Source organism: Solea senegalensis, linkage group LG1, assembly GCF_019176455.1.
Source record: "Solea senegalensis isolate Sse05_10M linkage group LG1, IFAPA_SoseM_1, whole genome shotgun sequence".
Taxonomy (NCBI): Eukaryota; Metazoa; Chordata; class Actinopteri; order Pleuronectiformes; family Soleidae; genus Solea; species Solea senegalensis.
Genome location: NC_058021.1, coordinates 32,515,039 through 32,530,096, shown reverse-complemented (window position 1 = coordinate 32,530,096; position 15,058 = coordinate 32,515,039). Strand labels below are relative to the sequence as shown.

Here is a 15,058-nt window from a genome sequence, read left to right as displayed (position 1 = left end):
ACATAAATCACGCCGTCGTTTTCCAGACGCTGCGCTCTCACCGAATATTCAAATATGGTGCTCAATTTATTCATAAACATGAAGTCATTATGCAAACCTAATATAACCACACTATTCCTGCACTGCTCGAGTGAAAAAGAATAATTTAAAGCCAGGGCACGGCGACAGTACCTGTACCTGGCAAAAAAAAAAGGTGCATCTTCCCCTCTTCTTTCTTTTTCTTCATCCCTCGCTTCCTTTTTCTGCAGCTAAATATGAATAAATATGTGCATGCACTCGGCTTCTGCAAGGGTTTAGTTCTTTTAAACAACGTGTGAGAGACAGAGAGACGAGTTCTATTTCTATTTCTATTTTTCTCTTTCCCTCCCTTTTCGAGGGTTATGGACACACGACGACGGCAGAAAAACAGAGAAAACTAAAAAGGTTGCTCAGTGTGAGTCACATGTAAACTGTGCTCCAATTAAATATATGTACCTTCTGCATTAGTAACTGCAGAAAACTGCATGCCCACTGGATTTTTAGTCTTTTTTTTTGGACAATTTTCTGACTATTTTTGGTCATTTTTGAACAAACATAAGGAAAAGAGGAAGAGATTATTAACTTATCCTTTTCTTTTTTGCTTCTTGTCCTCTGCCATCGTCCAGATAACTGCTGCCCACTGGATGTTTCCTCATTTTAGGACAATTTTCAGACCATTTTTTGTGTGAAAATCTCAGACCAAACACAAGGACAAGAGGAAGAGATTATGAGTTGTTGCTTTATTGCCTGACACAATGACAAACAACTGACAATCAGTAGGAAATAGTGTGGGCATAAAAGTCAATTATATAATGTAATGTTATTTACTGTCTTTTTTATCCTTTGCTATTGTGAGAATAAACGCATGAGTGAGTTATTGGCAGTTTTTGTCAACCGGTAAGAAGCAGAGGAAGGAGAGCATCACAAATTCAAAGAGCTGTCAAATCAAAAATCGTTTACTTATCATTTAAATGTATAAATAAACATGTAAGATACAACCACTTTAAATGAATAAGTAGTTTCATAGAGCATTTTATGGTTATGACTTTATCTTTGGATGTGAGAAATGAGTGTAAACTACACTAAAACATCAAAATTTGTACAAATAATAGGTATTTTTCAGTAAAATACTTTCAATCACATTGTGACACACTTACTGGCCACTTTATTAGGGACACAGGACTGGAAGCCAATCTGCTTCAAGGTTCCTCATGTTTTGTGTTCTCCCTACCTTGTTTGTAATAAGTGGTTATTTGAGTTACTGATGCAGGTTATTTTTAACACTCTTCTGGGACTCATTGTTTGTGTGTGAAAATCCGTTCGACCAACAGATTCTGACTCTCAAATCATCTTTTTTCCTTCTCCATTCTGATGCCCCGTTTGCTGATTTGATAGTTGCATGAAGAAGCTGCTGAACCAGTGGGTGTGTACCTAATAAAGTGGTCACTTGACTGTGCTGGTGGTCCTTCCTCCACTAAACATCTCTGTCGTCTGCTAAACTCTCCGAGCAGAGAGAGAGAGACAATGGCTTCAAAGCAGCTGCCGTTTACTCGACACTTTGGCCACAAACACGAGAGAGTGAGTTCACACACCTGTCAGACTGCCACCTGCTGGTGGGTGGGATCTATTGTGTGTCGTCCTCCTCACACCTGTCCACCTGACATTTGTGTAGAACTGCATGTTACAAGCTGCTGCCGTGTCGACTTGTCTTCTCAAACTCCAGTCATTTAAGAGCAGAAATTGGTGATGGTTGCTTCCACCTGAGTGAGTGATGGGCTGTGGGAGCGCGAAGGTTCTGCCAGAGGCGTCCAAGAAAAGCTATGTGGGCGTGATGCAGTCACTGGTGGCCTTCGGCAAAGCTCGCGACCGCGGCGGCGACGACGACGATGACGAGCCAAAGAAGGTTTTGGAGAAGCAAAGAAGTGTGTGGTTTTCCAAAACACACCATCATCAACAACAGCAGCAGCAGCAGCTGAGACACAGAGACGGACGACAGCAGGACAAAGCTGCAAAGTACAAGGACAAGTTTGATCCACGTGTGACTGCAAGGTAAATGTTTGGGATTGAAGGACTCAAAAGTAATGCACTTGTTTGGAAATAAGGAAAATAAGGAAAATACAGTACAGGAAGATACATAAGGCTCCACCAAAGAATTACATTTTACTGAATTATGCAGAAGATAACATGTCTAGACTCTATTGATTGCAAAAACCATTGTAGTTACAAACTATAGTAATATATTAAACAGTATTACACAAATAAATAAACAATTAGACATAATAGGGACATGAGGAAGGTCAAAAAAATGACAACATTCTATAAAATACATGATTAAACAAAATAATTATTTACTTTTTTTTCCACTCTATTGTCAAAGTAAAGTCAAACTGTATTTGTATCCTTCCAGCACATGGTTATGCACTAACTGGCCACTTATTTAGGTACACAGGACCTAATAAAGTATTAACTAAATAAATAAAATGGAAAAAGATTTTTTTTTCCAGTTGGCATGAGACAACAAGGTACATGTTTAGTAATCAAGAAAAACACCAACAATAAATACTAAAATCAGTTAAATGTGCACAATTATACATGTATGTAATGTAAAAAAACATGTTTTAATGGTACACGCCCCCCCATAATTATGATCGTTTTTTGTTACTATATCTAATAGTTACATTGGACAGAATCAAAACACAGAACAGAAAGTTAAAAAAAAATAAAAATAAAATAAAAATGTAATAAAGGAAAGAACATTACCCCAAAAAAACAACATACTGCAATTCTAATCAAATGTGGTTTTAATCTGACAATAAGTAATCACTTTAACTCTTACTGGGAAATTGTAAATCAGAAACATGCAGGCTGCTTTAATCAAAATAGTGACCTGATTTTCAGATAAGTCTAATATTAAATAAAATGTGTGGAGCGCCGCACTGTAAACAAGTGATAATAATCTCAAACCTGTGAGCAGCCACTTTTGTGATTCATTCACATAAAAAAAAAAAAAACATAATATGCGGAGAGAAATGTCCTGAAGGGCCTTCCAATTATTTATGAGAACCATTTCTTTCTTTTTGTTTTGCTGTTGGCAGCTTCGCTCATTCTTCTCCGCCAGCCGCCGCTAACCTTTGTGCGCTGCAATTTATTAGCAGTAATAGTAGATATTGATTTCAGATGCCCAAGCCTGGTAATACCTGCATCACCAGCCTGTGGATGAAAAACTCGAAACTACAGCAAATACAGAAATTTAAGCGAATTCCCTCCACATTTGATTAAACTGAGCTCATCGTTGCAGCCTGTCGCGACTCATCTCTGCCCCTTTCTTCCGTCAGGTACGACATCAAAGCTCTGATCGGTCGCGGGAGCTTCAGCCGCGTTGTGAGGGTGGAGCACAGGGCCACTCGCCAGCCGTTCGCCATCAAAATGATGGAGGTGGAGGCCCCCGGGGGCCGCGAGGTGTGCGCGTCGGAGCTGGCCGTGCTGCGGCGCGTGAGCCACGCCAACGTCGTGCAGCTGGTCGAGGTGTTCCAGTGTCCGCGCCGCGTTTACCTGGTGCTGGAGCTGGCGACGGGCGGCGAGCTCTTGGAGCGTGTCGTGAGCAGGGGTCACTTCACGGAGCGCGACGCCACCCGGGTCCTCAAGATGGCGCTGGCCGGGGTGGTGTACCTGCACAGTCTTGGCATCACGCACAGAGATTTGAAGCCGGAGAACCTTCTGTACTATCACCCGGGAGCTGACTCCAGGCTCCTGGTCACCGACTTTGGTTTGGCGACGTTTGGCAGCACCAGTTCTGAGGTGTGTGACACGAGTGGGACGGAGCCGTCCTGGTCTCTGAGGACCACCTGCGGGACGCCGGAGTACATGGCCCCTGAAGTGCTGCTGAGGAAACCCTACTCCTGTGCCGTGGACATGTGGTCACTGGGGGTGATTGCGTACATCGTGCTGAGCGGGTCCATGCCGTTCGAGGACGACAGTCGCACGCGGCTCTACAGATCCATCGTGCGAGGGAAGTACAGCTTCAGTGGAGATGTAAGTTTTAAGAACTCAGTTCAACTTATAGCCAGACTCAAGGTATAAAGCCCCGCCCAAAACTAGAGGACTTTGGTCCTGATCTGGCCCTAGCCACAATCAGAAGTATACCTTCCTATTTTAGGCTGATTTAAAGAGATTATCTGGCCAAATTATCCTGTAATGTGAGGGATTAACAGAGTTTTCCCGATTCCAAATCAGAAGTATTAAATCTGGAATCTCCTCCCTGAAATCGGTAGATTAAACGCCAAGTGTGGGTGTGGTCCTGCGTCTTGACTGGATCTTCTAGTCTTTGCTTTCTCGGGATTAAAACATTGAAAATGGGTTACAAAAGTACAACATTCGATGTGTCTGTGGTCTCCCACGTTTTCAAAATCAAGACAGACTTGAAAAACAGGAGGTCCAGATAGAGGAACGTCCTTGAGTCAAGGTCTGGAACTTCATCCTGTTTAACAAATGTAGTGGGGGGAGTGGGTAAGGCCAATGTCAACAACAGAATTTCAAGTATTTTAAGTGTGTAAGCATAATGAAATACATTATTTTGAAAGTTTTTGTCAATTTGACAATGACAGGTTACAAAAAAATGTTCTTTCCTGAAAAAGTCTTTACATTTTTCATTATTAACTATTAACATTATCGCCAATGTATGTGAGTGAGTGAGTACGGACACAACGAACCAACACAACCAAAAAAAGAAGCACCGAAATAACAAATATTCATATAAAATTTTAAATATAACCAAAACGATTTTAGAGGCAGTGAGTCACAGGACATGAAACATTCATATTACTTTAAAACAGAGAGGCTGTAACACGCAAAAACATGTTCATATAAACTATAAAAAGTCACCAAAAATTGCAACAAGGTGCGTCCTGTTTGCCTTGGGTCATAACACATCAGTGGGTCACATGACAGGGACACATTTCTGCTCCGTCAAATAAACACGACTCCCTCCTGGACTAAATACACAAACTGTAAATAGAACTCGACAAGGTCTGGACTTTCCACTTGGTTTGGCTCTTTGAGTCGGGGTGAAAAAAGAGAAGCTGAAAGTGTTTCCGTCTGAACTACTGTAACTTTAGCATGTATTTTTATAGCAGCTGAGATGTCGAGCTCAGCGTCGAGTTCTGGGGCTTGTTCTTTCACGCTGATTACACTCCGAGGCCGGATTATTCACCGGGTTGTTAAGCCTGTGTGCGCTCGCATCTCGGGGACAGCGTTTGACATTTTAGTCTGGCACACGAGAGGCGACCCTGCACCGTTATCCTCGTGTTTACTGCTGCACTGACCGCCGACTGAACAATAGTGCAAAAATCCCTTCCCTGGGTTTTGTGCAGGAGGCTTATTTCACGTTTGTCACAGTGGAGTTTTTTCGACACAGCTCATAGACCTCACGGGTGGAGGGGGAAAATATCCTTGAGAACAATCGCGTAAAGACCAGTAAAGACGTCAACGTGTGAATTCAGACTGTACAGTGACATTATGGAGACATCATACATGGTTGAGTAGAGGTCCAGGTGGTGGATCAGCCCATCCATCAGTTTTTCATGTTGACAGGATGCTCATTCTCTGTCATCGTGAGTCTCGATGGGCTCCGGTGGACTGACAGCACACGGTTACACACACTTGCATACAAATGAGCAGCGGTGACGATGACACAGGGTCACGTGTGTCCATAATATTCTTCATAATGAGTTCTTCATGTCATCCAGATCGGTTTCAACAGCCCAAGAGAAGTCACTTCTAGTGATGTGTCGTTCGTGAACGATTCGTTCAAAATGAACTAATCTTTTATATGACTCGGGAGTAATGAGTCATCTCAGTGAGTGATTTGTTCATTTTCATGCAGTACCTTCCTTCGCCACATGGCATACAGCTTCATAAGCTCAGTCAGCAGAACAGGAAATAGAAATGATTAGTTCAGGACTGACTCAACCGAGTGGTTCGTTAATTTTCATGCAGTACCTTCCTTCGCCACATGATGGCAGACAGCTGCATAAGCTCAGCAGGACAGGAAATAGAAATGATTAGTTCAGGATTCACTCAACCGAGTGGTTCGTTCGTTCATTTTCATGCAGTACCTTCCTTCGCCACATGATGGCAGGCAGCTGCATAAGCTCAGCAGGAAAGGAAACAGAAATGATTAGTTCAGGATTCACTCAACTGAGCGAGCGTCCGTCCTCAGGTCACGTGACAGCTACCGAGTCACTGTCGTGCTGTTAAACAACAATGGCAGAGAGGATACAGGACACAAGTCACTTGTCACTTTATTGAGGTGTGTATTTGCTTTCCTAGGGTTTCATATGGTTTGAATTGCATTTTGTTTATTATACTTTGTCAGCTGAAGCAAAACGATGTTGCCTACAGTGTTTGAGAACCGCAGTCTTTTTTACAACGCCTGATACAGCGCCACCCGCTGTAAAAATGAACGAAATGAACATTAATGACTCATAAAAAGATTAGTTCAATTTACTGTCCAAGAGTAAAAGACCAGCATGGAAACTATGCTGGTCTATGCTGTTTTTCCAGCGGGGACAGTAGACTTTTTTGTCTGTTTCAAAGCTGTCAGGGCTCTCTTTTATCATCATATGTGGCCATTTTATTTTGGTACTCAACTGTTTCCCACCATTTTCCTGGCCACACCCACTTCCTGTCCCTGTGGTTTTCACCTGGTCAACCTGTGCATATAAATAGTCCAGCATTCACCACATGTCTTTGTTACCCTGCATTGCTCTCTTATGGGTATACTGCCTGTTTATCTTTGACCCCTGTTTGATTTTTTGGTTTTTACCTTACCTTTGTCTGATTTGTTTGCCTTGCTGTGTATAACCTTGCCTGCCCTCTAGAATAATGTGTTTAGGTTTTAAACTAGTCTTAAGCTTTTGCGTTTTGAGACTTGAGGACTTTTAGAACCATTCAGAAGCAGTCAGAATTTGAGAATTTGTTTCCTGTGTAAAAGACATGAACTCATTTGAGGTTAAAGGAAACCAGATCTTATCTCATGTGGTCGCAGAAGATAATTAACTCTGTCCTCCAGGTCGAAATTGGGCCTGTAGTTTAAATTTGGCCATTTCGATAATAACTATCATCATTATTACGTGACCAAACTGAAGACCTACTGATCCACCACCATGCTGCCAAGAACAAACAAACACATCCTTGCACCTTGACAGTAGCATAAATGTGCCGTCCTTCTGCAGGGCTCCATATTAAATGATGATAGCATTTGTAAACAGGAAAATGAGCACATAAAATTCTATGTATCTATCGACAGAGTGCCTCTCTTCTCGTTGTACCAGTAAATATATGACTTAATAACTTCTCTGGGAGCCTTTCATGCATTTGGACAATGATGTCCAAGTCATTAAGGACAGAGGGCACGATAAAAATAAAGAGAATAAGTATTCAGAAAAGGCAGTGCAGTGGAAAGGTCGATTAAATTCAGGTGCGGACAAATAAAGTAACTTTTCTTTGCTTCTTCTCATATGGAAATTAATTCACAAGGGCTCCAATTAAAGACTGTCTTCCAAAAAGTAGCGGCTAACCTTTTTGTGTTTACTGAAACAGAACAGTGTCTATGTGTGTGTATCTGTATATATACTTACTTCTTTAAGTACTTCTTTTCTGGCTTAAACACTGACCTTGTCAGGACCAGTGGTCCTCATGAAGACCAAAACCTGGTCCTAACGAGAGAGAAACTCAGTTACTGAAGAACTGGTTAAGTTTAGTGCAAAGATGTGAGGGTTAGCCATTCACTGGTTATGGTTAAGGTTAGGGATAAGTGTGAACCTGTGTGTGTGTGTGTGTGTGTGTGTGTGTGTGTGTGTGTGTGTGTGTGTGTGTGTGTGCTTGTACATACAGCTTTGTGAGGACCAAAAAAACTGTAGAAACCACAGGAAATTATGACATTTTGTGAAAGTGAGGACAATTTTGGTCTTCACCATCTGTCACAACATAAAATGGCTGTTTATGGTTTAAGACTTGGTGTGTATGTGTGTGTTCTTGTATTTGTCGCTTTGTGAGGACCAAAAAAATTGGATGAACCACATAGAGTGAGGGGGCCACACGGTGGTGTAGTGGTTAGCACTCTCGCCTTGCAGCGAGAAGACCAGGGTTCGAGCCCCGGTTGGAACAAGGGCCTTTCTGCATGGAGTTTGCATGTTCTCCCCGTGTGTGCGTGGGTTCTCTCCGGGTTCTCCGGCTTCCTCCCACAGTCCAAAAACATGCAATGTGGGGATTAGGTAAATTGGACACTCTAAATTGACCATAGGAGTGAGTGTGAGAGTGAATGGTTGTTTGTCTCTATCTGTGTGTGGCCCTGCGATGGACTGGCGAACTGTCCAGGGTGTCCCCCTCCTATCGCCCGATGTAGCTGAGATTGGCACAGCACCCCCCGCGACCCTCTGGTGGAGGATAAAGCGGTTAGATGATGACTGACTGACTGACATAGAGTGAGGACATTTTGGCTGCTCCTCACATCTTGAAAGGGTTTTAGAGTTAGGGTTGGAGTAAAGGTTATTGTCAGGCACTTAGTTGTGATCGTTAAGGGTTAGGGTTTTGCATCACGTGCATCTGCGCATGACCGAAAATATACTATATACTATACTATGCTACGTTGATATCACACAGAGCGACACTGAACATAGGCAGTTATAAAACAAATCAATGATTATTAGACTAAAACACTGAAATATACCAATTCTGATATGTTCATATACTCAAAACGGACGGAGCAACATGACGCAGACAAGTTAGCTTACTGTTTTTATATGACATGCCATGTCGCCGAGCTGTGATTTGCAAACTGTTGCATTTGACTTATTTATCGCCATTTATTTTTGTAAAATGCTGCCACACTGTGATGTCTTTGACATGGATGTTAGAGGAGGACTGACTGTTGCCTAAAATGAAACGCTCAAATAAATAAAACCACCGGACGTTCTTTAATCTTTCTGTCTCCTGTGGGTTGGGCTAATCCAAAATACTGAAAACAAGGGGGTTGTTCTCTGAAGATACGCCGTTACGTGTGGAACAGGGTTTCTCTGAAAACACCCCCATTAGCACTTGGTACATTCCTCCAGATGAAATTAAATTAACCATAGACTGTATGAAATTAACAAGTCGACTTATCAGAATATGAATCGAACCAGAAAGTATCAACTCATAAATCGACCAGTCGACTGCGATTTTACAGCCCCACTGTCTACAAACTGGCTTCTTCTGTGTCCCCAGTATTTCCGCCCCTTCCTTACTACACACACACACACACAGAGTGCATACATAGATTCCCTCCCACAGATGCAGTCGCTCCTTGGCCTGAAGACCTGTGGTGTAGACTCACACTGATGCGTTTACAACAGCAGAAGGTGTGTGTGTGGGGGGTGGGGTGGGGGGAAGGAGAATAAGAAGTGTGTGTTGGTGGGGGAGCGAGTGTAGCCTTGGGGAATTCGCCCCACCTTATCACTCACCTTATTACTGCAGCATGTAGCACGGAACGTTTCCCTCGCACAGAATTGAGACATCTCATTTGGTGAGCGTGAGTGGGTTTTCGTTCAGTGCACTGTGTGTGTGTGTGTGTGCGTGTGTACGGCTGCATACATGCGCGTGTGCTCATGTCACAGCAGCATGTAAAGCACATGTCCTCACGTTGGTTCAGACCAGACAGCGGCCCAGTAACCACCTACCCCTCCTCGTCCTCCTCCTCCTGCATTCTGCTGCTGTGTTCTTGAAGCCTCACTTCTCCTCCTGACCCATCCCAAACATCTGCAGCTGTCGGCAGCAGGGCACTCTGGGTAACACTTGGCCCAGTCTGCCCCCTAGTGAGCGCCACGTGAACAGGACCACAACATTGCACAAAACACTGACCACTGTGTATTATTGTACATGACAGCTCAATCTTGCTCCCGCGTCTGAGCGTCGATATTTCGATTTCCATGCCTTCACTGCGACTCTTGCCTGAATTGAGACTTGTTATGAGGAGGCATATTTATAGAGGTTGTACATAAGAAATGTATGACATGTCATGAAATAACTATGATTTAAGTCCTGGCTTCATTGATAGCAGTGTTACAAACTCTGTATGTTTAGGATAGGTATTTTTCTTGTGTTGCACAAATAACATAGCTTTTAATGCAGATTTGAACACAGTGAAAGTCTGAAATGAACGTTACCAAACTATTAACACTGCATTTGGGTGTGTTTCTGTCATTACATTATTAAAACTACTCTCGTTGCAGCTGCTGAGCGTATCTTTTGAGAACATGTCGAAAAAAGGTTCAGCGAGTGTTTGCGCTGTTCTGGGCTGTGATAAACAATACCAGACGCTCCACAAGCTCCCCGCCAATGAGCAAAGGAAAGCTTAGTGGATATCTTTCATATTTGATGGGAATATCCCTGCGACATTTCCCAAATACCTCCATGCAGCCACATAGCACCAAACTTCACCTAAAGGAAGGAACAGTGCCAACAATTTGTATATTATTATTACAAACCGTATTTACAAACCGTAAAACTGTCTTTGTGTGCTTGTTCTGTCGTTTAGCATTAGTGATAGTCGGCTACAGGCTAAGCTACACATGTTCACTCGTGCTACCAGTGGTACACGGGCGTCCCTCTGGTGGTACTTGGAGGAAAATCAGAAATACTGTGATCGAGTGCATAAGAAATTAAACTTTAATTATAATATATTAAATAATAATAATAACAATCTTGCGCCAGTGCTTTCTTCTTTCTTCCCCGGCTCCAGCCCTTCAGCTCAACAGTGATGTATAACACTCCAAACGCAATAAAGCCATTATGTGTTTTGACATGAAAAATATTCAAAAAATAAAGGAAAGAGATAAAGTTCTCGTAGTTAGGTGTTTTCTGGATGATAACTGGAGGAAATTAAGTTTTTACTACATTCTCGGGTTATTCTCTCCCAGGAAAAAGCTCTCTATTTCTCTGATACAGCACTACTGCACTAAAACTATAATTTCCCATCATTTTCAGATCAAGGACAGCAGGAAAAAGAGGAGCAGAGCTACTGTGAAATGTGTGTTTCTTGGCACGGGAATAAGGAGCCTTACTAAATCAAACCCAGTGTTGGATGAAGAGTAAAGTCAGTCTTGTTAGTCGTGGGAACTCAAACACTTTCGGAAAGCGTCGCGTCACTCCTCCTCCTGCTCCTCAGGTGCGAGGAGACAAAAAGCTCCGGCGAGGAGCTATTTTTCTACGGCTCTTTCAGTCGAGAACACACGCGGCTTCTTTGAATTCCTCTCACTGGCAACGGTCTTGCGATTGTCAATTTCATGCTTGATTAATTGTCATTACTTGTCGAGAGACAAAAAAAAGAGAGAGTGGTTGAGAGAAATGCATTTCAGGATTAAAATGGAGAGCGAGACCTCCCTAAAGAGTGAGATGTAGTCTGGGAGAATTTTGCACACTTAAGACTTTTCTGTATTTAACTTTTTTACTCTCGCCAGACAGACATTAAAGGGCTAATCTGTGCATTTTGAGGCAATAAAGTGAGGTAAGGATTCGCTGACTTTAAAACAATGTGAGTGTGATGGCCACTAAAGGATTCATCACAATGTGATAGTATAGTTTTCGCCCTTGGGCGATGGGAGGCGATATGTGCTGCCTCTGGGGGACAGGAAGTGCGGTGTCCGCGCAACCTGCTCTCCACAGCTGTATATCTGGCAGCAAAGTCTCTCATCGTCTCATCTTCTTTCTATTATATATTTTCATCTTTACAAGGTTAGAGTTAATATAAACACATTAACAGGATGTGTTTATATGCTGTGGCGTGTGCTTTCAGATGTTTATGGAAGTGAAAAAGTTAAGGTTAGCTAGGTTAGCTAAGATGCTATACCTGGTGTCTGAGCTAGCTTGTGTCCGTGTGTGTTTTGTTTTTAAATTGGCTTCCTGTGGCCTCCAAAGTACTTAAGTCATTTTATTATATTTCACCTCTTGTTTAGAGATCAATGAACGTGTTTTAACTGTGCCGCAGGTGCACCCGTGGTAGTTTGCCGCGGGAATAATACACAACTCCTTATATGGACATCCAGGGGGTGTGTGTTGTATGTTTTTTCTTTTCTTTTTTTTGTTCATAAAAACGAGCCAAGCAAACTTTGAACTGTGACGAATTTCGCAAATTTCACAAATTCAATCGGACTTTAAACATTTTGAGTACTTTTTGCTCAGGTGTGTTAGTTGCTAGTGTTAGTTGCCTCTAGGTTGTGCTGAAAAAAGGATATACTCTATACTGCACATATGTTTATACCCTCTGTATATACTGTGTTTAAAATGCTCTCTGCTCTAAAGGTTAATATTTGGCCTACTAAGAATATGTGTCATGTCCTATGTCTACGTCAAAAAATGTGGTTTCAAAAAACCTCCCCAAACATGACACCAGAGAGGAGAGAGTTGGAAAAAATACCTGTACATAAGTTTCAATTTTTTTCAAAAACTCAAAATCTGGTGTCCATGTACACCTAAAGTGTTTTACCTCCATTTTAATTTGTTAATACACTATTTTAACATGCAGTAAGATTGTAAACAACTGCCAGATACTGAAAGTTATTTTTAAAAAATTGGCAAAATCACTTAACTCCCAGGACATTTTGAGGCTGAGGCATTAAAGGGTTAAATTTCATAAATGCAACAAACCCAATATACCCATTACATGTCATCATTATTTCATGAGTCAAATGGCTCTCCTGATTCTAGAGGTAGCGGACCCCTGCGCTCATGTCTTTCAGCTTCTCCCTCTCTAGGGGGCGCCACAGTGGACACACTGCATATACCACCAAATGCATTTTGTTAGGGAGGGGGATTGGGTGCCTTGCTCAGCCCTTCTTGACCTGGCAGGTAGACTCAAACCTGGCAACCATTCAGTCACAAGCTTCTCTTAACACTTGGCTATGGGCTGCCCCCCGATGTCGAGCACATATCAGTGATATTTCATTAAAAAATAAAAAGGAAGCACAAAGGTCACCAGGCAAGCGTCTGCAATGTTTGTCTCCATGACAAAGAACCGAAGGCGAGATGAATAATTCACCGACTCTGAATTATAATAAGGTTTGTGGTCTTTAGTGGGGCTCGCTCGCAGATTTCAAAACATCACTTCAGGTCAGTTTGGGTCATAACAAGGATGATGAAGCGTTATTTTTTTGAATGAGCAAAGGGCAGAATTTCCCAGCGAGGCTCATTTTTGGCGCTCTCATTGTGAAGTTGAAGGTGAAAAGGGACAAACGTGAGGCCAAATCCCACACGTACAGGACCTCCGTGGTTTCTGCTCATTCGACCACGAATGCCGCTGCTTCTTCTTCTTCTGTGTCCAGTGACATTTTCTATTTTCTTTGAGTTTAGTTCTGCTTCGTAGGCCTGCAGAGCTCTGGGATTATCATGTCATTGCTGTGTTTGACTGCAGCGCGTGCACAAGATTCAGAGCCGCTTCGTGATTTCCTTCAGTGTGTTTTTCACGTATCTACGAAACGTGAAATGTCTTGAAAAAACAAGTACAATTTCAACAATATTGTGCCTATATTCACTCTTTACACATCACACTGGATCTTTAACAGCACAAACATTTTGTCACAGGTATGTGGAAATGAAAAATCTAGTATTTCATGTGTGCCGGCCGGATTGGACCCTCTGGCGGCCAGTTCTGGCCTGCGGGCCATACCTTTGACACCCCTGGTTTCGCCACTAAACAACTACACATTGACTGTATCAACTCTGTTTTATAACAGAAATTGCTCTCATTTAATACAATTCATCGTGTACATGCTCTTTTTGTAGGTTATTGAGGTTACCCATGATGCAGTAGACGACACTATGTCACTGTGTGTGCGTCCAACTTTGAGGATTTGTATTTAATAGCATTTTCAGTCGATTTTAGCCCAGTTTTTCATCATACTGTGCGTGACTACATTTACATATTCTGAGTGCTTGATGTTCACCGTGACACTAATGACTCTTCCTCTCTTCCACAGCCTTGGTCCTCGGTGTCCAACCTGGCAAAGGATTTCATCCAGCGTCTGCTGGCGCCGGACTCCTCCGCCCGTTTGACCGCTGACCAGGCCCTCCGTCACTCGTGGGTGGTCACGATGGCGGCCGGCTCGTCGATGAGGAACCTCCATCGGTCGATTTCACAGAACCTGCGGCAGCGGGCGTCACGCAGCTCCTCCCGGTGCACCGCGAGCTCCGGCGACGCCACCAGCGCGGGGAGAGCTAATGTAGCCGGAAAATAAACAGGAGCCGCGTTCAGGGCCGAGCATCTGCACTCATGCCGCCTCAGAGAGCCGTGCAGCATCCGGCCAGAGGGCTCCAGAAGCATCAGTGCCATCCGACTAAAGCTCCACATTCATGGGGAAAGCTAATGAAGGAGAGAGCCCAGCTGCCCCTGCTCAGTGTGCTCGGCCATCACGAACCCTCAAAGCTCCAAACGGGGAGCGGAAAGTGCCTAAGACAGGTGTTGTGGCGCACACATACACACACACACACAGACAGAAAAAAAAGTTTCCCTCTCACTTCAGTCAGGCTATTCTAATGACTCAGGCTGCTGAGTTCCACTTCCCATTGTGGACGTCTTAAGCTGTTGGTGATTATCCCTCAGTTTTGAGATCCAGGCTTATACTGAGACGGTGCCATCCACCTCCACGAGGTCTCCAGCCCCCTGGTGATGCACACAGCACAAACTAATGGGCTCATCTAGGTCATTACTGTATTACTCATTCAAAAATGTTTGGCTACTGTTAGTAGACGAGAACCTGTCCATTCTTCTCTCTCCTCTTGTTTCCGTTTTGTATGTAAGAATGTGTGAATCCACTCCACCCCAAAGCCATAGGAATAACGTTCTTCTTTTTTTTTCATATTCAAAAACAAGCAAATACACCCCACTCTTTTGCTTCTTTTGTCGCCGCTCCTCCTACATCAGTCGCTCTTCAGCCTCCTGAAAGTACAATCCACATATTTGGTGACAGGGTGTTTAAAGAGCTTTCAGCTCTCCCCCCTAAAATGTTAC

At 43.1% G+C, this 15,058-nt stretch overlaps 1 protein-coding gene across 1 annotated transcript; it reads left to right on the top strand.

The window, feature by feature from the left end:
- The first annotated feature begins 1,789 nt into the window (after nt 1-1,789).
- Nucleotides 1,790-14,285, top strand: LOC122779394 (serine/threonine-protein kinase H1-like). Its single transcript, XM_044041737.1, has 3 exons — nt 1,790-2,067; nt 3,354-4,050; nt 14,028-14,285. The coding sequence occupies exons 1-3, from the start codon at nt 1,790-1,792 to the stop codon at nt 14,283-14,285; spliced, it is 1,233 nt and encodes a 410-aa protein (XP_043897672.1).
- The last annotated feature ends 773 nt before the right edge of the window (nt 14,286-15,058 follow it).